We start from the raw sequence: 26,733 nt of genomic DNA, 5'->3' as shown, positions 1-26,733 counted from the left end.
ATCAATGCATTAAATTTCAAGGGCCGGGGGTGGGGGGGAGAGATAAAGATGGAAGTGAAATTGACATATAGGATATATCAGCCAATGGCAAAGTGTGAACCTTATTTAGATTCTGAAACATCCCTAGATGGATATTCAATAATTAAGAAATTCTTGTTAAGTTTTTAGTGTGATAATGACGTGGTGGTTACGTTTTTCTTTCTTTCTTTTTTTTTTTTTTAAAGAATTACTTCTCTTTTAGAGATATATACCAAAATGTTTACAGATGAAATGATGTATCTGGGATTTGCTTCAAATTCATACAGGGTGAAGAAAGTGAATGAGAGCACACACACAGAATTGCCTTGATGTCCTCACTGGTGGGGCTCCATGATGGGGTTGATCACCTCTTTCTATTCTGTGCATGTTCAAAATTCTTCGTAACAAAAAGCTACAAACAAAACCAATCAAAGTTCATAGACATCCCTTTGTTTATATTCTACTCTCAAGGTTTAACCAGTTTTAAATATTTTAAGGGAAGAAATTTATCAGGACTAACTTAAAAAAACTGGCGTATATTCATGATCTAGACTTAATACTTGTAAAAACCAGTCTGTTTTTCTAGGGAAAAGAGGAAGTAAAGGGACAGATTATCTTTATTTTATTTTATTGGTTTATGTTCTCATTTACTTCGCCAATATTTCATCTGTACTCATGAGGGTTGCTGGCATTGAATGGAAAGTTATTCTGTACAAGACTGTATTCCTATAATTGTTTAATTAGGTACATCATTGTTTTAACAGGACAGAAGTTTACCAACATATAGATACCAGCTGCCTGTTTACTAAAGGTAACCAAGTAAAAAACAAAACCAAAACTCTCTCCTGCCTATACTACATAAGCCATTTTCTTTTTAAGATTTTATTTACTTATTTGTCAGAGAGAGAGAGGACAAGCAGAAGGAGCAGCAGGCAGAGGGTTCAGCAGGCTCCCTGCTGAACAAGGAAGGAGTCCTATGCTGAACTCGATCCCACACTCTGGGATGATGACCAAAGCCCAGGGCAGACAATTAACCAACTAAGTCACCCAGGCATCCCACGCAGAAGCCATTTTTTAATTCTAGTATGCAGGGGCACCTGGCTGGCTCAGAGGGTTAAGCCTCTGCCTTTGGCTCAGGTCATGGTCTCAGGGTCCTGGGATCGAGCCCCGCATCGGGCTCTCTGCTTAGCAGGGAGCCTGCTTCCCCCCTCTCTCTGTCTGCCTCTCTGCCTACTTGTGATCTCTGTCTGTCAAATAAATAAATAAAATCTTAAATCTAGTATGCAAAATAAATTCTTCGTTTAAGGACATTGGACTATTTCTACTGATTCACTTCTGAACAATCTTTAATTACACCTACATTACTAAAAATGATGTCGATTGTCCAACATCCCAGCCTGCCTTTTACCTTTTGCCTTCCATATCTTATTTTTTCCATTTTCTAAGATTAATGTGACTTATCAATTTATTTGCTGTCTTATGTCAACAGGCTTTCAAAAAAAACCCATAAGACCTGCTAAAATACCAACCCTGTTGATTAAGAGGCAGGGTGATGACACATGGAAATACTAACTTCTTTTTAACCTAGTTTAACAAAGTTTAATTTTTCCATGATTAAATAATTGTATTATTTTCCTCTCAAGGTGTTTATGACCCACTGTTTCTTCTTTGGGTCTCTGAAAATGATCCCTTCCTCACATCCCTAATCGGACACCCCACCATTCACCTGTTTCAGACCCAGATGTAAAGATTAGGATTCAGGGGCTGGGCGCCGGTGGAATGAGACCAAATTTTTCCCACAAGATCCTCAAACCAGGGAGGCCTGCATGATACACAACTCAGAATCGTTGTCCTTTAATTAAGGGATTTTTTTTTTCCCTCTGTGATTGTTTTGCAACAATATCAAAACATTTATGAAATGTTTATCCGTACAGATCCTGAAGTCCACTTTTCTTGAGTCATTGGCTCATTTTCAATTACTGAAATAACCAAAGAAAGAACAAACAAAACCAAACAAGTAAATGGAAAATACATTTTCTTCCTCCTCTTATTTCTCTAGTGCAGAGTCTGTTCTCATTTATGATAAATTTGTATCAAGGTCCCCCTTTCTTGTCTAAAATTGATAATTTAAAAAAAAAAAAAAAACTTACCCAGAACAAGAAGTTGAAGATAAACATAGAATATTTTATACAGCCACTCACACCTGCCATGTCGGAAAACGATCAGGAATCCAGATGCCGTGAATGTAACTGTTCCTTGTAGGACTGTCCAGCGATATGCTCTGGAGTAATTTGCCTGCAGAGATTTCTGTGCCCACGGCTTCAGAGTAGAAATAGAAAGCAGAGGAGGAGTGGAGGGGAATAATCCAGTTATTAAAGTGGATAGAAAATTAACCCACACATTTAAATATCACAAGGACTATCACTAGGCGAGTGTGTTCTTTTGCTTGTCATGGCTCCTGGGGCACCCAGCCAGGATATTTATGATCCTTTCTCAAAAAACTGCCTCCTCTAAAGTAAACAGATATCAAGTTAAGGAGTGGCGCTGGATCCGAGTGAGAGTGGCACGGTGATACGAGGTTGTTGGATTTCAGAAACCACAACTTGACTTCCTGCCCTCTGTTTCTACTATAGGAAAGCAAGACTGTTTTGCTCTGACATAAAGGGACATTGTGTCTCAACTCGTTTTTGCATTGCATTTTCTCCACAATGCAAGATTTCTCCTGGGGGCAATAGAATGCATTTGGAAATGTGCAAAATCTGAAGGCTTACCCCCCAGTCTCCTTTCATCCTGAACCCCAGAGTACTGGGAACAACCACGACATGCACCTGCCTTCCAAAGCTTCTAAACTCATTTCAAAACAAGTCGGGGAGCTGCTGTGAAGGCAGCACAGATACGGGAAGTGGGGAGGGAGAGACTGCCCTGCCTATGACAAGACCATTCAGCTTTTACCTTTATTTCTTTACAGTATAAAGAGGGGGAAAATGCTCAGGAGTCACTTTCTGACTGCCTCATTGTGTTCATTTTATAATAGGTGGCCATTTTGATAGTTCAGTTTATTGTTAAGGCTGAAGCACTTCCCTTCCCCCTGGTAAGTTACATCCAGCAACAGCTCCTCCCCACGGAACTCAGTTTCTGGATTCCTGGTCCTCTTAGACAAAGAAATTCAAAATGAGAAGGTGGTCACAGTTCAGTGACCATAGATTGTACAATTTGTTTCTAGTGCTAATAGAAGGCAGCTGTGGCAGGTAAAAGGCAAAATTCTCTGACCTAATCAGGGAGGTGTGGACTGCTTTTGTATAAACAATTTGGGTCATGCTCGTTTCCACATCCTGCCTCTAAAAGGGAGTTCTTGTGTCCCTAAAGAAAAGAACCCTATACTTCAAAATGTTTTAGGACAAAATAATTCTTTAAAATCTTCGTTAAGTTCTATACAATAAGCTAGCATGGACCTGTAAGAAACTGGGTCAGTTAAAAGAATCTTTTTCTACTTGTCACTGACATAGAAAGGTGCTCTTGAAAAATCCCGCTCCCTGAGTATAAACACAATGTATTTTTATTGTATTGGCATCAGTAATATTTAGTGTGAATGCCAAGTTCAGGATTAGTTCAAAAATAATGGCTTAATATTTAAATAATCGTGAAAATTGTTGGAGTCCTATGCTGTTTCCTCTAGAAAATAGAAATAATTTCACAAACTTCTACTGAGATATTAATGTGGATAGGATTATCAGATGCTGAAAGAAGAAACTGGTTTGGACTGAGTGAAAAACCAAAATGGATTTGAAGTCCTAGAAATGGTTATCAGCTAGAGGTAAAAATTAAAAAAACAAAAAAAAATCAATTCTATAGATAAAAATGCTGTTTTGTGGACAAGAATGTATTGAGTACTTACCAAATTTCAGTTTAGAATACATTCTTAAAAAAATATAGTCTTTAATTAAATCACTAATGAACTCTGAAACACAAAAATCAATGGATGCATTTTATAGAGAAATTCCTTTTTGTAGAAGATTCCAACATTCAGTTCAAAATCTAAATGAAACAGTTCATTCCTCTGAATTCCTATCCCAGTAAATTTTGTAATCACACAACATTTACCAAAGTTAATACTGTGGAGTCCCTTTGTATTCCTCTTTCTTTCTTGCCTGGTATCCAATCATTTCCCACAGTCCGATGAGCTCCTAAATTTCCTTCAAATCTGGTTCCTCCATCTCTCCTTTAGCTACTGTCATTATTCAACCTGTTACCCTCTCTCATTCCATAAGAACCTTAGTTTCCCTGTCAGTCTCTTCCCCCTCCATCTGCCTTAGCATTCCAGAATTTTCTTTTTCATTCTGTAAATCTCTTCATAAATATTTATTGATTATGTGATTCCCCTGATTAAAAGCCAATCAAAGGATGGCTTCCTGTCACCTACAGGATATGTTCCAGACTTCTTAGGATAGCTCTGATAGCACAGGGTAGGTAGGCATGCCTCTGCCCCCCTCCCAGAACTTTCTCCCATTCCTCTCTCCCTGGTAGCTTCTATCTATCCGGTAACCAGTATCCATATCCATGAAATTGAAATTGATTCACAGGACCAGAATATTTCTTGGGATTTTATGACTCTTTGTTGTGTCACCAAGTTCTGGGAACTACCAACATGTTACTCTTCGCCTTTCTCAAAAGATCAATTGTCAAGTAAGGAAAAATAGTTTATTTCAGAACTTGTCAGAATCCTAAATTGTGGTGCACCTGGGTGGCTCAGTGGGTTAAAGCCTCTGCCTTCCGCTCAGGTCATGATCTCAGGGTCCTGGGATTGAGCCCCGAATAGGGCTCTCTGCTCAACAGGGAGCCTGCCTCTCCCTCTCTCTGTGCCTGCCTCTCTGCCTACTTGTGATTTCTGTCTGTCAAATAAATAAATAAAATCTTAAAAAAAAAAAAAAAAAGAATCCTAAATTGCTGATATACTAGTAGCAATTCCCAAATGAATGGGACCCCAGAAAGTATTTTTGAAAGGCATATCTTTGAACCAGTGTTACAGCACTTACTTATAGAAATGCTGATCTAGATGAACATCCACATTTTGCATATAAAAAAAAGTGAAGCCCAAGGAGATTCAATAGCCCAACTCCACAAAACTGGCTAAGGACGGAGCTCTTTAGCTCTAGACTGGAGATCTCATGATGATCAGATATCATGACAGACAGATATCATGGACAGACAGTATTCTGTCCACTTGTACCAACTATATCTTGTGTTATATAATGTGATTATAAGATGAGTCAGTTACCACCTTAGATCTTGAGAAGTTGTTCTATGCAGATATTTAACAGTGGGAGGGAGGAGGGAGGGAGGGGCTGGGGAGTGTCAATAATATATCAGACCCAGTGAAATGCCAGGCCAGGAACGAGAGGCGATGGAGGGTAGGATATCGCAGGAAATGACACTGAAGAAAAGTCTAATAAATTAGACAAAGGTTTCCTAATGCTCCCATTGTGCCAAGTATTATCACTCGTACTAATTCATTCAGATCCAGTTAATCATGAACATTCTCCATAAAGTGGTAATAGTAAACTAGGTGTTGATAGCAGTATGGGGACCCTGGCAGGGAGAAGAGAGAGAAATTCCTTGTGTTCAGAGTAAAGGGCCTGAATAAAGCCATAGGTACCTTACATGAAATATAACATTTTCTCTCGGTCATCAAACAAATCAGGCATACATTTGGGACTTGAACCAGCAAGCAAACATAAAAAGGAGGTTCATTTTTCACCATGATATCATGTTTCCCTCCACAAGATACTTCATATCTTCACAAATGTATGAAATACATTTGTGAGATACAGCAGTTTGCAAAACAAGATTAAAAACCCTAGCCCTCGTGGGAAATTATATACAATATATATACACAGATATTTCGGGTAACTAGATTTTGGAAACAAAAATATAGGGAGAAAGTTATCGTCCCACTACAATGTGAATATAAACAGATGCTCTTTATTATTATTTAAAGATAATTAGCATATCCAGATAACTTGATGTTTAGTCATTCATTCGACAAACATTTATTGAACACCTACTATATTCTGAGTCCGGAGGATTGGCAGTGAAAAAATAGAAAATGCTCCTGATCTCCTGAAGTTTGTACTCCAGAAAGGAAGAGAACTTCCTCTTTGTATTTTTGTTTCCAAAATCTAATTACCCAGTATATTTGTCTTTGGAGTAGGTACTAAAAATCAAGTCATGTATTTTATTTTATTTTAAAGATTTTATTAATTTGAGACAGAGAGCAGACCACATGTGAGAGAGCATCTGAAGAGGGGTGGCAGGTGGGAGAGGCAGAGAGGAAGAAGCAGAACTCTCCAGTGAGCAGGGGGCCCAAAGCAAGGCTCAATCCCAGGACCCTGGGATCATGACCTGTGACCTGAACCAAAGGGAGACACTAAACCAACTGAGCCACCCAGGTGCCCCTCAAGTCATGTGTTTTAGAGAAAAGACTATATTCTATTTTATCTTATATATTCTCCCATTATAACTATCGTTGAATACTCTATGGGTTTTTTAATGGATTGTGGATATTCATTTCCTCAAAAGCTGATAGCAGTAGTGAGAGAAATGATGTTGAAGTTTCTCTGCCTATGACTACTTAGGTGTGGGTGTGTAAGTGCATGAAGATATGAGGTCATACATTATAAACAATTAGAGTGAAGAGAAAGTTTTGGTACTTTAGCATTTCTCATTTTGAAAAACCTTTTTTCTTACTTTCAGAAAATGGAGGGTTGCTCATTTACTGGTTTTTATGATTCCCTTTATAGGAGTAGAGCCTTGGCTCTTGTCCTCTAGTCCAATTTCAGCATTCCCAAGACTAACATTTTTCTTCCGCTTTCATTTGAACATAATGCTCTATGCTTCCTATCCTGTGTGCTTATGGAGCCTAGCTCATAAAAACCTCTTGCATATTCCCACTGGGGATGGGAAGCATCTGGTATGAGAATGATCTGTCTTCTTCCTTTGTAGGACATTTTAAAACAATAATATTTGTAGTATTAATTCCAGCTCAAAAATAAAGTGTGACTTGGAATTGTCTTTGTGAAGTAGCAAGACAGTGCCCATGAACAATGGATATCCAATATTCTTCCTCTTTTACAGATACTTTTCCTCTAAAATAGTCATGATTCGTACCTAGACATAAAGTCACTAACCATATAGGTTACAAAAGGAAAAATATGAAAATATGCATCAGAAAACAGACTTTAGATCACCAAAATCAATTTTTTAGGAAGATTTATTTATTTAAGAGAGAGAGAGAGAGAGAGAGAACCAGAGGGAGAGACTCCTCACTGACCACAGAACCTGACACGGAGCTCGATCCCAGGACCCCAAGATCATGACCTGAGCCAAAATCTCTTGATGTTTAACCAAATGAGCTACCCAGATGCCCCACCAAAATATATTTTCAAGTGTTTACTAGCAAAGACTGAGAGAAAATGGTACAGTGATTAAAAATGCACTTTTTGACTATGATGGATTAGAGATGCCCATGAGTTCTTATGAGGTCTCAACTGCAGTGTTTATACTTCATTCATGCTTGCGGCAAGATGAGAAAGAAGCCAGCTGCTGGGTGTGGGCCAGGGTCAGGCTCTAGGTTGGGCAGCCCCTGAACCTCAGCTTTGCCAGCCTTTCCTGAAGTGCTCTTCTTCTTAGGACAGATTCAGTTTAGATGATATCACAGGAGCCAGAATGTCAATTTCGTAGATTATCATGAGACACACACCCATGAAGCCATCCAGCATCAGAGAGTGGCTGATCAGACAATCGTCTCCCTGTAAGTAAGCAAGTATGCAGCAGAATCCAGAGCACATAGAGATGGCTTCCTCGAGGGTAAATTCAGTAAAGGGTCGGTGGATGCATGGCTGAGATTTGATAGTCCCCTGAGTCTAGAACCATATCACGGATCCAACAGCCCAGCCCACCAAATGACACTCAGTGGAGGCAGTAGCCTCTCCGTGGATATTGCTGCGACAAACCATGGATTTCTTTCCCCCGCAGGGGCCCTCTCTGCACCCTGTTCATTCTGTGCTTTCTCTGTGATCACAATCTATCCCCAGGCAAGGGGATGAGAATATTGGGTATCCACTTACTGACCGTAATTACCATTCAGCCCTGCTTCCAAAATGGCATTCGACTTGCATTTTAGAGATTTCTAAAATTCCTCACTTAAAAATGACTGCTCCCTTGGTCCATGCCTATAGATTTTCCTAGCTGATGTCTCAGAGATCAATCTCATTTCCCTTCTCTCCGAATCGAGACGTGTGCCCACGTACAGACTAGAATACTCAACAGGAGAATGAAGAATACAAAACAGAGCTTTGTAATCCCCAGCCCAGGATCATTGGATACTCTATTTCTGTGCTGCATATTTGCCTGGCTGTTTGCTTTTTAAGTTTAAAGTGTAAATGCCAACCTGCTTCTCCTTCAGTTCTCTCTGAATCAGTCCTTTGTTTGGTCGGTTCACAAGGTACACATTCGCTGCCAGGCATGATTAGGCTCTGAGGTAACAGTGATTAAGAGGCAAGGAAATGAGTAGAGGCCACCAACACAGAGTTTAAAAAAAGAAAAAGAAAAAAATAAGAGGGTGGGGATGTTTAATGCTTATATCAGATACCAGCTTCTCAAACTGAAGGAGGCAACAAAATGTTACACTGAATTTAACACAGGCTTATCCCATGCCTGGTCAGAAATAAACACAGACGTTTTACTCATAATGCTAATTAGGCTCTCACGAGTGACTGATTCTAAATTAGAAAGGTTTATTCAACCTCACACAGTGGGAATGTACGGCATAGCTATTCTGGTTCCCGGGAGAAAATAAAATAACAGAAAGTCACTGTAGAAGGTCATTTACGAGGAAATCCCAAACTTCCATTTCACACCTTTATAAAAAGCAACAAAATGGATCCCAAATGAAGCTCAGGTAGAAAACAACTCAGACTCTGTCTTGAATTTTTTTTTTTTTTTAAACCGCAGAGAGTCCTACTTAGATTTTCCCTGAGCACTCGAAAGACTTGATTTTCCCTTACTGCAAGAAGGCAAAAGACCCGAGACAACCAGAAAATCCATGGGTGAACCCCTTCCCCATTGTTCCCGAAACAGGAGGGCCTGGCTGCGTTCTCTTCACTATCATCCCGTATCAACGGACCACCCCAATTTCAATCCATAGCAAATAAAAGAACACATATTTAAGAATCTAATATCTAAATGCAATCTTACCACAAATGGAATACACCATTTCTCCTAGAATTCTCTTCTATTCCTTTCTTCATTTATACTCAGGTATTAAAGCATCTTTCCCTAAACTTTCCCAGCAATTATTTTACTATTAACACACTGACTGATTCAGAAAATGCTCTGTCCATAAGCCAATCACGTGAGGAAGTGAAAAAAAAAATTTAAAATAAGCTACTCTTGGGGTCAATTCAAGTTTTTTACTTTATGCAGAATCATGTTGACCTCTAATTTAGCCTACACTAATCATTAAACCTTAAGAAAATATTCTAAAGGAGAACACACTGACTTATTTTGTGTGTGTGAAATGGACCCGACTCTCTCTGCTTACTAATTTATTTATACCATATTCATAGTTGAGGCTTCAGATAGCCAGAGAATTCCCGTAAGTGCTCTGCTCTCTTTCCTCTTCACTCTTCATGCTTTCTTGAGTGTGAAGAGGTACCATAAAGCCAGGAAGACCGGCCGAGCCAAAGCCCCTCAAAAAGGAATGTGCAAATCTGGGAACACATTCCAGGATTTCTAGCTACCAGTTCAGGGCCTGACGTATAAGAAGTATCAGCCAGAAATTTCAAGTTTCTCGAGAATCACAGATTCTCAGCCAATCCCCTCAGGAGCTTTCTGAGAAGGAAATAGTTCATAAAGCAATTCTCTGTGCAGTAAAAGATTATGTCACTCCCATGCTTTGAACCCTCTAATGGATTCCCATCACAATTAGAATGAAATCCAAAGCCACACAAGATGGGTCCTTGGCTGCCTCCCTGATCTCATTTCCTCCCTCTGTCTCCCTCACTCATGCTGCTCCAGCCACAGTGGTCTCCTTGTAGATCCTGGGACTTGCCAAGTGTATCCCCAACTCAGGGCCTTCCCATTTCCTCTTCTTCTTCTGGAATCCTCTTCATCTACAGGAGCTGGATGGCTCATCATCTCCACTCATTGTATTATATATTTATTTATGTGCATTGTTGTCTTCTTCCTTTCTGGAATGTAAATTTCAGGAGACGGGAGCATTTTCTGTGTTGTTCACTGCCACAGCCCTTGGGCTCAGAATATAGTGGGTGTTCAATAAATATTTATTGAACAAATGTGTAAGTAGCAAGTTATCTCACTCCCTTTCTAATTTATTTTTTGTAATTACAAAGAAGACCTGTTCGTGCTCCCTGTTACATTCTTACTGACTAGCACAGGGGCTGGCAGATAATATAAGCGCATGTGCGAGGATAGAGCATTGCAAAAAGAAACCAGTCCACCCTGCTCTTATGAACTTTATACTCCACCCGCGTGAGACAACAAACACACAAATACACACATAAGCAGGCAAGAAAACACCCAGAAGAGAAAGATGGCAGGAACCTTGTTACAAAGTAACTTTGAGGCAACTACCTGCCATTAGATGGAACCCTGAGGACTTGACATTCAAACTGAGTCCTGACCTGGGTCAAATCCCAAGGAAGTACCAAACAAGGCTATCCTACAAAATAACTGGCCTAAGTCATTTAAATGCTAAGACAATGAAAGTTAGGAAAGACTGAAGAATTATTCCGTATTCAGAGAGGCTGGAGAAAGACATGGCAACTTGGGGAAATAGGATCCTGCATTGGATCTGTTGCTGTATAAAAGATGATACTGGCGAAATCTATCAACCTAAATGGGGTCTCTCGGCAAGGTGATGTGGGAATTCTTTCTTTCATTCCTATAACTTTTCTGTAGGTTTGAGATCATTTGGAATAAAAATAAATGGTCTCTTGAGGGGAAAATAACTGAAGCACAGGTAAGTTAAATAACTTTCCCGAATTCCCATAGTTTGTAATAAAGCCTGGATGTGGACCCAGGCAGTCTAGCTCCAAACGTTATGTTTTCAACTACTATGTCTGTTGGGACATAGATGTGTTTAGCAGGATGCCTCATGCAAAGTAAGCTCTTGAGTGATATCTTTATCATTAAAAATAAATACACTGTAAACAGAGTCCTGCATGAGAAAAAGGCACAAGCCATGCTAACATGTAGGGTAGGAGAATTCTAGACAAAGACAACAGACAGGGCAAAGACTCTAAGGGGAGCACAGACTTGGCATTCTAGAGAAAAAAGGCTGGTGTGTATGTAGCACAGAGAGTTATGGGAAGCATGGTTAGAGATGAGATCAGAGGAAGCTCTTTTTGTCAGATCCTGTAGAGATCTGTGAGACAGAGAAAAGAGAATGGATATATTTAAGTGTTAATGGAAGTGTAAAGTGTTACAGGCTGAATGATGCCCCCTGAAAATTCATGTTGAAGTCTTCATCCCCAATATCTTAGAATGTGATTATATTAGTGACATCAGCAAGATGTTGGAGTAGAAAGCCGTGGACCATCCTTCTGCCCACAAACAGACCAGCTAAACAATTCATAAACAAATAAATGTCCTTTATGGGAAATCTAGAAACTAAGTGAAAGGCTCTTGAATGCTTTCCAATCACAAAAACAGATGTATTGAAGCCAGTAAGGAAATTCAGGACATCTCCTCCTGGAGTCACTTCCCCTGGTTCTGTGCCACATGATCAGAAAGAGACCTCCTGGCTCCCGGCTTCTTCCAGGGTAAAGGAAGGGTTGGTTTGCCTATCCAGTGCTCCAACTTTTTAGAGGGGCCTTCCCAGCTGATGGACTCTGATCCTGCCAGTGTTGGAGCTTAGACCCAATTTAAAAATGTGGTAAGGACTTGAGTAGACATTTTTCCAAAGAAGATATACCAATGGCCAACAGGTATATGAAAAAATGCACAGGGTCACTAATCACACGGGAAATGTAAATCAAGACCACAATGAGATTATACCGGTCAGGACAGTTATTATCAAACTAAAAATCCCACAAACAACAAGTTTCGGTAGGATGTGGAAAAACTAGAACATTCACACACTGTTGGTGGGAATGCAAAAATGGAGCAGCTACTATGGAAAACAGTGTGTGTGGGGGGGGGGGTCTTCAAAAAAATAAAAATAGAGCTGCTACATGATCCAACCATCCCACTTCTGGGCATATAACCAAATGCACTGAAATTGAGTTTTCACTGAGGTATCTGCCCTCTCATATTCTCTGAAGCACTATCCACATTTAGAAAAAAAAATTTTTAAGATTTTATTTATTTATTTGACAGAGAGAGAGAGACTACAAGTAGGCAGAGAGGCAGGCAGAGAGAGAGGGGTAAGCAGGCTCTCCGCTGAGCAGAAAGCCCAATGCAGGGCTCTCTATCCCAGCACCCTGAGACCATGACCTGAGCCAAAGGCAGAGGCTTAACCCACTGAGCCACCCAGGCATCCTGAAGCACGATACGCATTAATTAAGATGAAGAAATGTCTAAAATTTGATCAGCAAATGAATATATAAAGAAAATGTGGGGCGCCTGGGTGGCTCAGTGGGTTAAGCCGCTGCCTTCGGCTCAGGTCATGATCTCAGGGTTCTGGGATCGAGCCCCGCATCGGGCTCTCTGCTCAGCAGGGAGCCTGCTTCCTCCTCTCTCTCTGCCTGTCATTCTGCCTACTTGTGATCTCTGTCAAATAAATAAATAAAATCTTTAAAAAAAAAAAAAAAAAAAAAAAAAAAGAAAATGTGATATAAACCTAAAATGAAATATTATTCATCTTAAAAAAAAGGAAATTGTGCGCAACGTGACAACATGGAGGGACTTGAAGACATGCTAAATGAAATACGCCAGACACGGAAAAAAAAAAAAGCAAGTACTGCATGATTCCACTTAGAGGAGGAATCTAAAATAGTCAAATTCAGGGTGCCTGGAGGGCTCAGTCAGTTAAACATCTGACTCTTGATTTCAGTTCCGGTCATGACCTCAGGGTCATGGGCTCCACCATGCCAGCTTTGTGTTCAGCAGTGGATGGCGGTCTGCTTGGGATTCTCTCCCTCTCCCCCTGCTTCTCTCCCCACGTACGCTTTCTCTCTCAAATAAATAAGTAAATCTTTTTAAAAAATAAAATAAAATGGTCAAATTCATAAATTAGAAACAAGAATGATGATTACCAGGGGCTGGGGGTAGGGGGAAATGGGGAATTATTTATCAACAAGGGTAAAGTTTCAGTGAAGTAAGATAATTAAGCGTTAGAGATCTGTTTTACAATATTGTGCCTATCTTCAGTAATGTTTTTTACCACCGTAAGACAATAAGCAAATAAATAGGATATAGCTATATTTAGACATAAAGTCTTTAAAGGGGCAATGAAGGTAAAATGAAGTCATTAAGGTGGGTCTTCATCCGATATGGTTAATGTCCTTATAATAAGAGGAAATTAGGACACAGACACACAGGGAGAAAAGACCGTGTGAAGACACAAAGATAGGACAGCCTCCTTCAAGCCAAGAAGAGGGACCTCAGAAGAAATGAACACTGCTGGGGTCTTGATCTCAGACTTCTAACCTTCCAAACTGCAAGATTCATTTCTTATTTAAAGTGACATGATGCAGTGATTCAGGTAGAAGATGATGGTGGCTGGTCAAAGGTGATAGCAGTGTAGAGGAAGAAGAGGACTGGATTCAAGATATATTGTGGAAGGGAGATGGACTTTTGGAGGGGGAGCAAGAAAAAATAATTACCTAAAGGAGAAGTGGCACAGATGCCAAGCGCTGCTGAGAGGTCTGGAAAGATGAGAACTTCCCTTGCCACTGGTTCGGGCAGCATGAATATTAATTACTGCTGTCTTTGAGAGAAGACCAGTCTCAGTCACATAGTAAAGACAGAGTCCAAATAGAAAGGGCTGAAGAAGGAATGAGAAGTATGAAAGCAAAATCATTCCATTTAGACAATTATTTCAAGTTTCAAGGGAAGCACTCAAAATATGGAAGCCTGAGTAAGAGGGGCTCATATAGTTCCACTGATCACTGGGAATTTCAGAGGGATGTGAAAATATGTTCCCATGTAAATTAAATTGGAGGATTTCTTACCATATATACCATTAAAATTATAATATTGTATCATGTAGAATTAAACTCTTTATTGATTCTATAAAAATCTGTAGGAAATCATAAATGTAGAGCATTTCTCATGATCTATCTTTTTATTTTCTTTTGATTTTTGAACTATACAAATATATTAGCTATCCAGAAAATTAAATTTTTAAATTTAAATTTAAGTTTCTGGGAACCTGGATGGCTTAGTTGGTTAAGTGTCTGACTCAGTTTCAGCTCAGATCATGGTCTCAGGTTCTCAGATGGAACCCCATGTCAGGGTCTATGCACAGCGCAGAGTCCTCTTGTCCTTCTCCCTCTACTTCTCCCCCTGCTCACTCTCGCTGTCTCTCTCTCTCTCTCATAAATTAAAAAAAATTTTTTTTTTTTTTATCTGAGTTTCAATTCAAAGCCAAGGAGACAGATAACTGAACAGATCTCAGCAGACAGGCTGGCGATGGTGTTTAAGATCTGCCTTGGTTCGTATCAGAGGGGAACCTGAAAGGTATAATCGCCAGATGGTTATGGACAGAGCCCCAGTACATAAGGGGAACACAGGGATCAGGGACCAATCAAATATTTAGGAAATTTTTCAGGGTAGGAAAAGGGAGCATAATTACATCAGGATATGATGCAAACAGGCAGATATGTATAAAAGAACAATGTTCTATGAGCATCTACAATGTTCTATGAGCTACTTTGCTCCATATTTTGAATTCAGTGCTCTTCTCAGAGAATAAAGACCAATTTGGTAATGTTAGATTTCTCTTCAGAAGAAAAATAAAGTGGATTCTATGGAAGCTGGAAGCTAATGATGACCACAGAGAGAGGGCTCAATCCTCTCCAGGATGCTGGGGGCTTGCGCCCTAGGTCTTTGGTCTTTCATGAGGTGTTTCAGCCAGAAACAAGCTGTTTTCTGAATGTGGTGGTCCCTCTCGTCTCACCACCAGGATAAATTACTGTTACCAGTTTTCTTGCTGTCTTACCCAATATTTTGTTGGCCTTCCTTGGTGAGTCACTTTCCCCCCAACTGTTTAATTCTTTTATGTACCATATTGATATCTTTATGTATCTCGGGACCTCAAACTCAAAATCATCAAGTTAAACTAATCTATTTTCCCAACCATCTTCATCTTTATTACTTTTTTAAATTAATATACTTAATTTTTCTTTTTAGAGGAGTTGTAGGCTTACAGAAATGGAGCAGAAAGTAGAGTTCCTCTACACTCCTTCTGCCCCCACATAGCTTCTTCCTTATCAGCATCTTGCATTAGTAGGGTGCACTTGTTACAACTGATGGGTCAATATTAATGCATTATTCATAACTAAAGTCCATAGTTCACATTAGGGTGCATTCGTGGTGTTGTACATTCTATGGATATTAACAAATGTATGATGACATGCACCCACCATGACAGCACCGTACAGAACAGTTTTATTTCACTAAAAATTCCCTGTACTTCACCAACTCATTTCTCTCTCACTCCACTCGAACATCTGGCAACCACTGTTGGTTTTTACTATCTCTATAGCTTTGCCTTCCTCAGGGTGTCACATACTTGGAATCATACTTTGTCCCTTCTGGGGTGGGTTCCTGATGTACAAGCTCCTAAAACCCTTGGAATCTCAGGAGGAATAATAATGTCATTTGTATGCTAATGAGGTGATTAGTAGCTAAAACAACTTCCGGGAAGTGGCTGGTTCCCACAAAGATCAAGGCTTAACTGCAACTTTCAGCCTCACCCCTTGGCCTCTAGGGAGGAGAGAGGGACTGGAGATTAAGTTAATTACCAATGGCCGGTGACTTAATCAATCTTGAAAACTCCGTAATGAAAGTAATGAAAAATCCATAATAATTCCTAAGCAATGGTGCTCAGAGAGAGTCCAAGTTGGTAAACAAACTGACATGCTAGGACGGTGGCACACCAAGAGAGGGCATGGAAGCTCTGCATGGCAAACTGCCCCTCCCCCCCCACAATGCACCTTCTCCTATGTGTCCTCCATTTGGCCGTTCCTAATGTGTATCGTTTATAATAAGCCAATAATAATAATAATAATAGTAAAGCACTTTCCCAAGTTTTGTGACTCATTCTAGCAAATTATCAAAATGGATGGGGGAATGAGGAAACCCCCAAATTTACAGCCAGAATTTATATACAGGCATACCTTGGAGATACGGTGGATTTGATTCCAGACGACCGCAATAAAGGTAATATTGTAATAACGCAAATCAAATTAATTTTTTGGTTTCCCAGTGTAGATAAAAGTTATACTTACATTATCCCGGAGTCTATTAAATATGATAGTATTATGTCTTAAAAAATGCATACCATAATTTAAAAATTATTGCTCAAAGATGCTAACAATTATCTGAACTTTCAGCAGGTCCAAGTCTTTTTGTTGGTGGAGCTTCTTGCCTTGAGGTTGATGGCTGCTGAGTGATCTGTGTTGGTTGCTAAAGTTTGAGTTAGCTGTGGAAGTTTCTTTTTTGTTGTTGTCATTTTTTAAATTGAAATATAGTTGACATACAGTGTTATGTAAGTTTCAGGTGTACAACATAGTGATTCAACAATTTTACACATTATGCTATGCTCACTGAAGTATGGTCACCATCTGTCACCACATGATGTTGATATAATCTTATTGACTATATTCCATATGCTATAATTTTTATTCTGTGATTTATACATTTCATAACTGGAAGTTTGTACCTCTTTTGCCTACATCACTTAGCTTCCCAAACCCCTTCCTCTCTGGCAATCACCTGTTTGTTCTATTTTTTATTACATTTTGAGTTTTATTTATTTTGTTTTGTATTGGATTCCACATATAAATGAAATCATATGGTATTTATCTTCCTCTGCCTGACTTATTTTACTCATTATAATACCCTCTAGTCCACCCATGTTGTCTATTCCAAATGGCAAACTACCTCCCCCCCCCGTAATGTACTTTCTCAATGTACCTTTTTTACGGCTGAGTAATATTCCATTGAGTGTGTGCATCACATTGTGTGTGTGTTTATGTGTATCATATTATCATGATCCATTCATCTACTGATGAACACTTAGGTTGCTTCCATAGCTTGGCTACTGTATTTTGTAAATAATGCTGCAACAAACATAGGGATGCATATATCTTCTCCAATTAGTGTTATCATTTTCTTTGCATAAACACCCAGTAATGGAATTACTGGATCATGTAGTATTTCCATTTTTAATTTTTTGAGGAACTTCCATACTATTTTCCACAGTGGTTGCATGGATTTATATCCCCACTAACAGAGCACAAGTGTTCCCTTTTCTCCACGTCCTGGCCTAACTTGTTATTTGTCTTGGATAAGGTGATATCTCATTGTAGCCTTGATTTGCATTTCTCTGATGATTAGTAATACTGAGCATCTTTTCATGTGTCTGTTGGCCATCTGTATATCTTCTCTGGAAAAATGTCTATTTAGGTCCTCTGCTCATTTTTTAACGAGATTGTTTTTTAGTGTTGAGTTTTGTAAGTTCTTCATATATTTTGGGTGTTAACTCCTTATTGGATCTATCATTTGCAAATATCCTCTCTTCTTCAGTAGGTTGCCTTTTTATTTTGCTGATGATTCCTTCTCTGTGCAAAAAAATTTTATTTTAGTATAGTCACAATAGTTTATTTTTGCTTTTGTTTCTCTTGTCTAAGGAGATTGTCCAGGAAAATGTTAATCTCTTGATATCCAAAAGATTACTGCCTTTATCTTCTTTAAGAATTTTCATGCTTTCAGGTCTCACATTCTGGTGTGTAATCCACTTTGAGTCTGTTTTGTGTGTGGTGTAAGAGAGTGATCCAATCTCATTATTTTGCATGCAGTTGTCCAGTTTTCTCAATACCATTTATTGGAGAAACTATCTTCTCCTCACTGTATATTCTTGCCTCCTTTGTTGTAAATTAATTGACCACACACGTGTGGGCTTATTTCTAGGTTCTCTGTTCTGTGTCACTCATTTCGGTGTCTATTTTTTAACCAGTGCCATACTGTTTTGATTACTATGGCTTTGTAGTATATCTTAAAATCTGGGATTGTGATACCTCCAGTTTGTTGTTCTTCCTCCTCAAGATGGCTTTGATTATTCAGTGACTGTATGGTTTGTGGCTAGTTTTGTAAAAAACTGCCCAACTGTCTTCTGAAGTGGCTGCATGATTTTATATTCCCACTAGCAATGAATTAGAGTTCATGATTCTCCACATCTTTATCAACACTGGAAGTGCTGGGGTTCTGAATTTGGGTTATTTTAACAGGTGTGTAGCCATATCTTATTCTTGGCTTAAGATGCAAGTCCCTAATGATATATGGATCTGAGTATTTTTCATATGTTTATTTACCATCCATATATCTTCTTCTGTGAGATGTTTTCAGATCTTTTATCCAGTTTTTAATTGGATTATTTTCCAATTGCTAAGTTTCAGAGATCAGTCTTTCATCAGATAGATGTTTCCCAAGAATTTTCTCGCATTTTGTGGTGTGCTTTTTCATTCTCTTAATCCTTTTTGTTTTTAATGAGATAAAGCATTGTCCCATGAAAAACACCAAGGCTCAAAAACCATTATTCTTGATAAATTATTTTCTCAATTTACAGACATATTTTGTTAATTCTATCTCTGGAAAACTCAAAACTTATGTACACTACGAATACCTTATTGTGCCTTATTTGAATTGTTATTACTCTCTGCTGAAACTTCAAGACTTAAATCTATCAAGAACTTGGAAGGCTATGAGAGATTATCCCACTTTCAAACTAACAAGTTAAGTTGCTACAGTTTAATGGTTGCTGTCAAAAGACATGAGACTCCCAGACCAGAGACAAATGACTTTATAACTCACAGCACAGCAAGTTCTATGAGCTTCTTATTTATATTAGGTTTTTTGGTTCCCTATTTGTGTAAATGCCCAGCAGCCCAGATGGATGCTGAGTACATAGTAAGCTTGTATCACACTGAGGAACTCTGAGTTTAAGAAACTCCAACCTCTTAAATTTCAATCTCCCTTGAAATCTTCTCTCTGCCTCTATCTTCCAAGGACATTCTTAAAAATATATTTGAAACAAAAGTTTTAATGTCTTTGTTCAGAAGTTGCACAGAAATGTGAGACCCATGAAGAAATTTCTCCCAAAATAATCTTTCATCTCTCATGATGAACAGTCAGAATAAGAATTCAGTTTTAAAAAGCTCCTTATGTCTTAACAAAAATGTCTTTAATATAAATACTTCATATAAACTCCTTACCAGAGCATTCAAGGCCCTTAAACATCAATTTCCCTTTCTCCCCTTCCAATCTTATATTCCTAAGATTTCCCAACTGGTACCATTTATGCCAACCAAGTTGGACTTTTTGCCTTTTTTCCTGTTTTTACCAGCTCTAACCTTTTATACCTTTTATTCTTCCATTCTTCCTGTCTCAAGTGTTCTCCCCATGTCAACAACTTCAAAGATAGAATCAGATCTGTTCAATTCTTAATTCAAATGATACCTCTCATGTGAGAGGTTTTCTTTAAAATAGATCTCTTCCTTCTCCTGAACTCCTAGAGCACTTTTCCCCCCTAATTCAATTCAAGCATTCTCTAGTAGACTCAGTTATCTATTTGTATTTTTCTCTCTACTAGCATGCAGGTAACCAAGGTCTTTATTTCTTCAACTATGTATCTGTCATACCATGAACTGTGTCTAGCACATACTGAATGAATAAAATAATAAATGTTTTGATTTTTCTTTTTTCTGAGGGATTTCTAAGCAGATAAGAAGGTATGATTTTTAAAAACAACCACCTTTGATCAATGAAACAACTATTCCCAAATTCACCAAATTTTCTCATCATCACCATAATTAGAGATATTTTTTGGACTTTCTAGTTTTTTGGCACAAAACCCTGTGCTTCCTTTTATTAAACCTGCTATAAAATTTTAACCTAATATGAAAGTAACAAAGCAAAACCAAAAACTGCATTCTGACTTGTCAACATCCCTCTTTTTAATCCTTTTATCTCTTAACTAAAATTCTTCTCCAACTTTCCTATTTGACATTCTCTAAGCTTTCATGTTAACATTGCTCCTCATGAAGTCACCTTGCACAACCCAGGCCTCCCACGAGGAGAACAGGTTCCAATTAAGTTAACAGACAGCAGGTTGAAAACAGTGTCCACTGACATCAGAATACCACAATGTTTTCAAGAATGAAAGGTTCACAACTTTTTTCCCAGAAACAGTAACATACAAGGCAGCTCAGCTTGCAAGGAAGACAAGAGGTCTCCATCAGAGACTCTGAAGTAAACCATCAAAAAAAAAAAAAAAAAAAAAAAGTGGGGGCTGGGGTGGGATTATGAGCTATCCAAAGTAGGGAGGTTGAAGCCAAACGTTCTTGGCAGAAGCAGGAGCTTTGTCTTCACAGAGTCCTGAGTTGAAAAGGAAAAATCTGTTTCTAACCAGCTCAGAGAACTTTGTTGCTTTGTCTAGTCAACAAATTTTTTTTTTAAGTGCCCACAAATTATTAGATTTTGGGTACATGACAGTAAATAGAGCAAATATAGTCTCAGCCCTGGTAAAGTTTACAATCTAGCAGGGTATAAACATAAAGCAAATAAACTAAGAAATCAATTTGTACTTACAAATGATGATGAGTACTATGAAGGAAAAGGATGGGTGTCAGAGCATTAATGACAGTAAGAACCTACTCTGAAGAAACCTCTGCGGAGGTAATGTTAGTTGATACAAAAAATAAGGATCCAACTATACAAAGAGTGTGGGTGAAATACCCAATCAGAGAGAGGAAAAGGTATTTTGCTTCACTCACAAGATGGACGCTCTTGTGAGAGTTGATACACGAACTTCTTGGCACACAATTGCCCTTCGTAAATTCTCAGCAAGTGATCATTCTTGTTATTGCTATGGCTGTTGATTGTATACGCCTGGTAGCCACCTATAAAAGCTTACAGATCACTGATGGGTCTTTTAAACTCTAGCAGATGCTCAAACAATATGCATCAGTAGTTACATCTTTAATCCAGAAAGAGATATATCAAAAAATTTGTAAAGCATAGTGAAAAATCTAATGAGAAATTTAGCATCTTTTCCCTCTCCTTTCCTTGATTAGTCCTTCATCTGGATTTCTGTATTAATCCAAACCTCACTAATTCATATGCTGATAATTAGGGATTTTGCATTTGTTCTGTGAAGCAAATAAATAATGTAATCAAAATGTGAGGCAAAAAACGCTTAGTTTAATTAAGGAAACCTGTCGTTTCTGGGTGGATTTAACCACATGCATTTGCATACAATTAATGTGCTGATTACAGATGAATATTCTCATTAAAGCAAGCCAAGTTAAGATCTTACTCTGTAACACTTGACCTCTGTAAACTTATATTTCTTGTCAGAGTTTGCCATAAATAAGGTATGCCATTAACTCTGATTCTTTTCTTCAGTTAATTTAAATTAGAGTTTTCTGTATGGCCAGTCCTAAATTAACCTGCTTTCCTTTAGTAGTATTTCATAATTTATATGTTGCATTTCCCAAGTTAGTGGATCCAATTAAAGTGGACTCCTTTATGGTTAAATAATCTTTGTAATAGTTACAATTTGATAAAGATTGAAAGGGTGTTCAAGACATAATTTTCCTTTCTTTATTATTCTGCCAAATCTTCCTTTCTATAATCCTCAAGACTATTCGCACATCTCTGATTCCATATGCCCAGAGCCCCATAAGGGCCCCATATGATTCTCTACATCCTTGAAAAATAATTATCTTTGTTCTCTGCCTCATGGGATGAGAGAAGTTGTCAGAAAAGTTGTACACGTTTTAGCACAGAGGTCCTGAAGTCAGGCCTCCCATTGGACAAAAGGCTTCAAATTCGAACCTGTATGACTAACATGTTTTATTAATCTTCAATGATAATTTTGATGTCCCATAGGAAAGATGGTTTCAGATCATCTTAGGATGTGTTGTATTCAGACCATCTCACAAAATATTTTAAAATAGCCAAGATCATCATTAGACAGGTTTGAGGCACAATGAAAGGACTTGAAAGAAAAAAATGAAAGAAAGAAAGCAAGAAAGAAAGTTATAATGCCCATACAGATATAAATTGAATATATGTTAAAGATTTTAATTCATCATTAGTGAAGGAGTTGATTAGAAGTTATAAGTGATTTAAAGAAGACTCCAAAGACAATCTGTAGGTCTAAAATATTGAAATGATTGTGCAAATGGATGGAGGCATAGTTAGCTATTTCCACAGTAAGGGAGAGAAGTCAATTGAATCTCTACCGTGCTGAATTTATTTGCATGCCCAAAGCAAGAATTATTATTCATTACTATCAATTATCTACAGTTTCCAGAATTGTAGAGTAGCTCAAAGGCAATAAAAGACCCAGAGCTTCCATAAAATCAGAACTGAATAACACAGAAGGGAATGCTCTAACCAAAGCAGAATTTTCCATTGAAGCACTGAAGTTTTTCCACTGTAGGAAAATTTTTTCTCTGCAGTGCAAATTGCACATATGCTTTCCACTGTTATTCCCATATCTATTCATCCTCAAATGTATATTGAAATATTTCTGTATTCCAGATGGAATGCTAATCTCTGGAGACCCAGGCGTGAATCATACGTAGTTACTATCCTCAAAAAGCTTAAAATATATGTGCAAACAAATGAGGTCAACGAAAGTGCCAAGGGGGTTATAATAAAGGTTTATACAGAACACAGTGGGGTAGAGATAATGAGGAATCTTCAGACTAAACGAATCCTCTCCAAAGACTCCAGCCAGCCTAAAAGAAGAGACATGGAGGATTCTCCAAAGAACCAAGCCAACCTGATCTCCGTCACCACTCACATGGTGCACAGTCAGAATGTACCCTCTTCTCTGAGAATTCCCCATCAGCTTTTTAGTGCTGCTACCTTAATTATGAGCAGACAGTCAAGAATCCCCAAACAACTAAAGAAAACCTCTAACATGAAAGACCGAAAACAAGGCAAACAATAAATAACCAACGATGCAGGGAAGTGAAAACCTTAAAAAACTACCATTAATATAGTCAGAAAGTGGATTGCCTGCAAAATACAAACAGAATGTTGCAAATAAAGGGAACAATGGAAGAATAAGAAAAAATAAAAATGTTTGCAGAAATAAAATAGGAAAAAGGTAAGAAGACTCTCAGGAAATCTCCTATAAAGTAGAGCAAAAGATAAAGAGATAGATAAGAGAGAAAAGAAAATTGGAGAACTGATCAATGAAGCCCAACATTCAAATAGCAGATGTTTCAAAAAGAATGAATAAAGAATGAATAAAGACGATGGAGGAAAGAAAATTATCAAATAAGTTTAAGAACATTTCCTACATTGACAGGGCAACTGGGTAGCTCAGTTGGTTGAGCATCTGCCTTCAGCTCAGGTCATGACCTCACGGTCCTGGGATTGAGCCCCCATCACATTTCCTGCTCTGTGGGGAGTATGCTTCTTTCTATCTCTGCTCTCCCCCCCGACTCATGCTCACTCTCTCAAATAAATAAATGAAATCTTAAAAAAAAAAAAATCTTAAAAAAAAAAGAACATTTCCTACATTGAAAGCATCCCTAGAGTGCACAGAAAAACATACCCTAGGTACAAATATATCAATGTCAGGCACACCCTGAAAAACTGCAGAATACTGTGGACAAATCTGTATCCCTAGAAAACAACCAGAGACAAAAAAAAAAAAAAAAAAGTTTTGATTAAAATATAAATAAGATTAAACCACCTGCAAAAGATCAGGAATTAGCATGGTTTTGGGTTCCTTAGCTTCAAAATTCTGAAAGAAAGTGGTTTCTGACTCCAAATTCTATACACAGCCATACTACCAATTAAATGTGATGATAGACTACACACATTTTTAGACATGCAAGGACCCAAAATATTTACACTCTTCCACCCACCGTGCATCCCTTCCCCAGAAATTACTGGGAGTAATCTGCCAAAATGAGGGTGTGGAGACAGGGAATCCACCACACAGGCGAGGCAGAGGAAGTCCTGGCTGATGAAGAGCACTTCCAGAAGGACAGCTGTGCACCAGGTGTTGGTCACAGCCAGCCCAAACCCGAGCAGGTCAGAAGGCTCCAGGAGAAAAGTTGGCAAAAGGTAAAACGGATAAACTCCCTGATGGGTTGGAACGCAACGAGAAGAGATTTAGACAACTGGGGAAGGGTTAAATAAATACAGAGAAGAATAAGCAAATGAGGAAAAGAAAAATTATTAACTTCAGGAAATAGAAAAAAGGTGTGTGGCAAAGGAAAGCCTATCATGTAATTCATCTAGGAACGCCATTTAACAGTTATAGTCATGTGACACCAAAATTAAAATATAACTATACAGGAAAGGGAGTTCGTGGAAGTATATATGGAAAGGACGGTGTTAGTAAGAGAGAAATCCTCATCTTTCACAGAATGGAAATGATGGACGGGTATTGTCGACAACGGAAGAACCAAGAAGTAGCATGTTTTAAGTTCTATGAGAAATATAAAGATAAAGAAAATGAAAGGATACTGACCATTTAAACTGAAATTTTTATCAAATTTTGGTAAAAGGAGAAACTAAATTTTTTAAAAGTGAATGGAAAGGTGAGCACAGATGATTTTTGGATGAATTTAGTGAGAAAGGAAAGGTAAAAGACAATGAGGGAGGCAAAGAAAGACACTACTTTTCTGCGTTTTAACCAACGATGAGAAGCTTGAGCATGTAGAACCAGGGGCAACACCAGGGTTAGAAGATCAAGAGAGGTTGAAAACACAGATGTGACCAGGTGGTAGGTATTAGGGAGGGCATGAAGCATGAAGCACTGGGTGTGGTGCAAAAAACAATGAATACGGGTGGGGGGGGCACCTGGGTGGCTCAGTGGGTTAAGCCTCTGCCTTCAGCTCAGGTCATGATCTCAGGGTCGTGGAATCGAGTCCTCTGCTCAGCAGGGAGCCTGCTTCCTCCTCTCTTTTTGCCTGCTTCTCTGCCTACTTGTGATCTCTCTCTGTCAAATAAATAAAATCTTTAAAAAAAATGAATACTGTTACGCTGAAAAGAAATTAAAAAGAAAACAACAACAACAACAACAACACCACAGATGTGAGAAGAAACAAAGAGAGAGCAGGGTACTGGCCTTGGCAGGGGCAAAGAACTGACCAGGAGAGCACAGCCTCTGCCCGGGAGAGGGGACATCTCTTCTTCTGAAACTCCAATAAAGGAGAGGAAAGTGCACTTAGAGACAAACAAAAATGAAGTGACCGTGGCAGCGAGGAGAACGGAACCCACAACGTTCTACCTCGACTGCTCAAAACCCAGTGAATTAAGGCATGTGAGTCTTACTAAACATTTGAAATATTCTACCTAATTTTCTTTTCTTTTTTTTTTTTTTAAGATTTTTATTTATTTATTTGACAGACAGATTACAAGTAGGCAGAGAGGCAGGCAGAGAGAGAGAGGAGGAAGCAGGCTCCCCACTGAGCAAAGAGCCCGATGCGGGGCTCGATCCCAGGATCCTGGGATCATGACCTGAGCCAAAGGCAGAGGCTTTTAACGCACTGAGCCACCCAGGTACCCCTCTACCTAATTTTCAAAATCAGTCTCCACTACTTTAGTTTTTAAATTTCATGGGGTCAATGCCCTCCCTGATCCCTGGTTGGTTTTCTTTCTCATTTTCAAGTCCTGCAACAGCACATATGGGCTTGTACTCATACACACACACACACACACACACACACACACACACACACGCGCGCGCGCATATCTCTTCCTCACTGATAGGCATCTGCTGACTGAGAATATCCCTTCAGGAAGGACTATGCCGATAACATAGCAAAGAGGGCTTTGGTATTCTCTTATAATTAAGATTTTTCTTCCTACTTGCATCTCTCAAGGAGACAAAGTCAACAGCTGTATCTGGTGGTAGCTATCAGGGCAGCCTTAGAAACTCTCCACTTAACTTACGGACTGCAGTTCAACAATAGGTTCACCACATTACGTTTTCTATGCATTTCTAGTGCTGCATGGATCTGGGATGACACCAACAATGTCCTGTAAGGTCACATCTTCCAAATGACAAATCATAGCCCTAATGACTGGAGCAATATGTAATATGTAATCAATTACCTCCATCCTCTTCAATTTCACTTCTTTCACATTAACACGACCTTTCTTAGAAGCCACTCCTCTTTGCATTTCAAACATAAATAACTAACCTTGCTAGAGAATGTACAACATGTCAGACCCTGTGCTGAGCTTTCCCCACCCATGCCTATGTTTCCATTTATTAACCTGTTCTTTTCCTAAGAGCTACCCTAGAAGAGAACTAGGAAACTCGCTGCATCTTGAGGAATTTGAAGTGCCCGGTCCTTTTAAAAGACAAGGGCATTCCCCTGAACAACTTCAGTTCTTTCCTGCAAAAGCAGTGGTGCTAACCACGAGCTTCCCTGTCTTGCAAGGTCCAGAATGCAAAGCCAAGTCATTTTCCCCCAGAGTCCTAGAATATCA

The 26,733-nt window shown here is 38.8% G+C and overlaps 1 protein-coding gene across 3 annotated transcripts in view; it reads right to left on the bottom strand.

Moving 5' to 3' along the window:
• TSPAN8 (tetraspanin 8) overlaps window positions 1-26,733 on the bottom strand; it is a 97,986-nt gene that overhangs the window by 28,357 nt on the left and 42,896 nt on the right. For 2 of the 3 annotated variants that reach the window (XM_082742851.1, XM_082742849.1), the window contains one exon: window positions 2,169-2,337. In XM_082742851.1, the coding sequence (XP_082598977.1) occupies window positions 2,169-2,228 (60 nt within the window). In that variant the 5' untranslated portion in view covers window positions 2,229-2,337. Of the gene's footprint in view, window positions 1-2,168; window positions 2,338-2,789; window positions 2,876-26,733 lie in introns of those variants that run through there. The other variant, XM_082742850.1, reaches the window with a different exon arrangement.

This window comes from Mustela nivalis (assembly GCF_964662115.1).
Source record: "Mustela nivalis genome assembly, chromosome: 7".
Taxonomy (NCBI): domain Eukaryota; kingdom Metazoa; phylum Chordata; class Mammalia; order Carnivora; family Mustelidae; genus Mustela; species Mustela nivalis.
The sequence above is the reverse complement of the archived record's forward strand: the minus strand, read 5'-3'. Positions and strand labels throughout refer to the sequence as shown.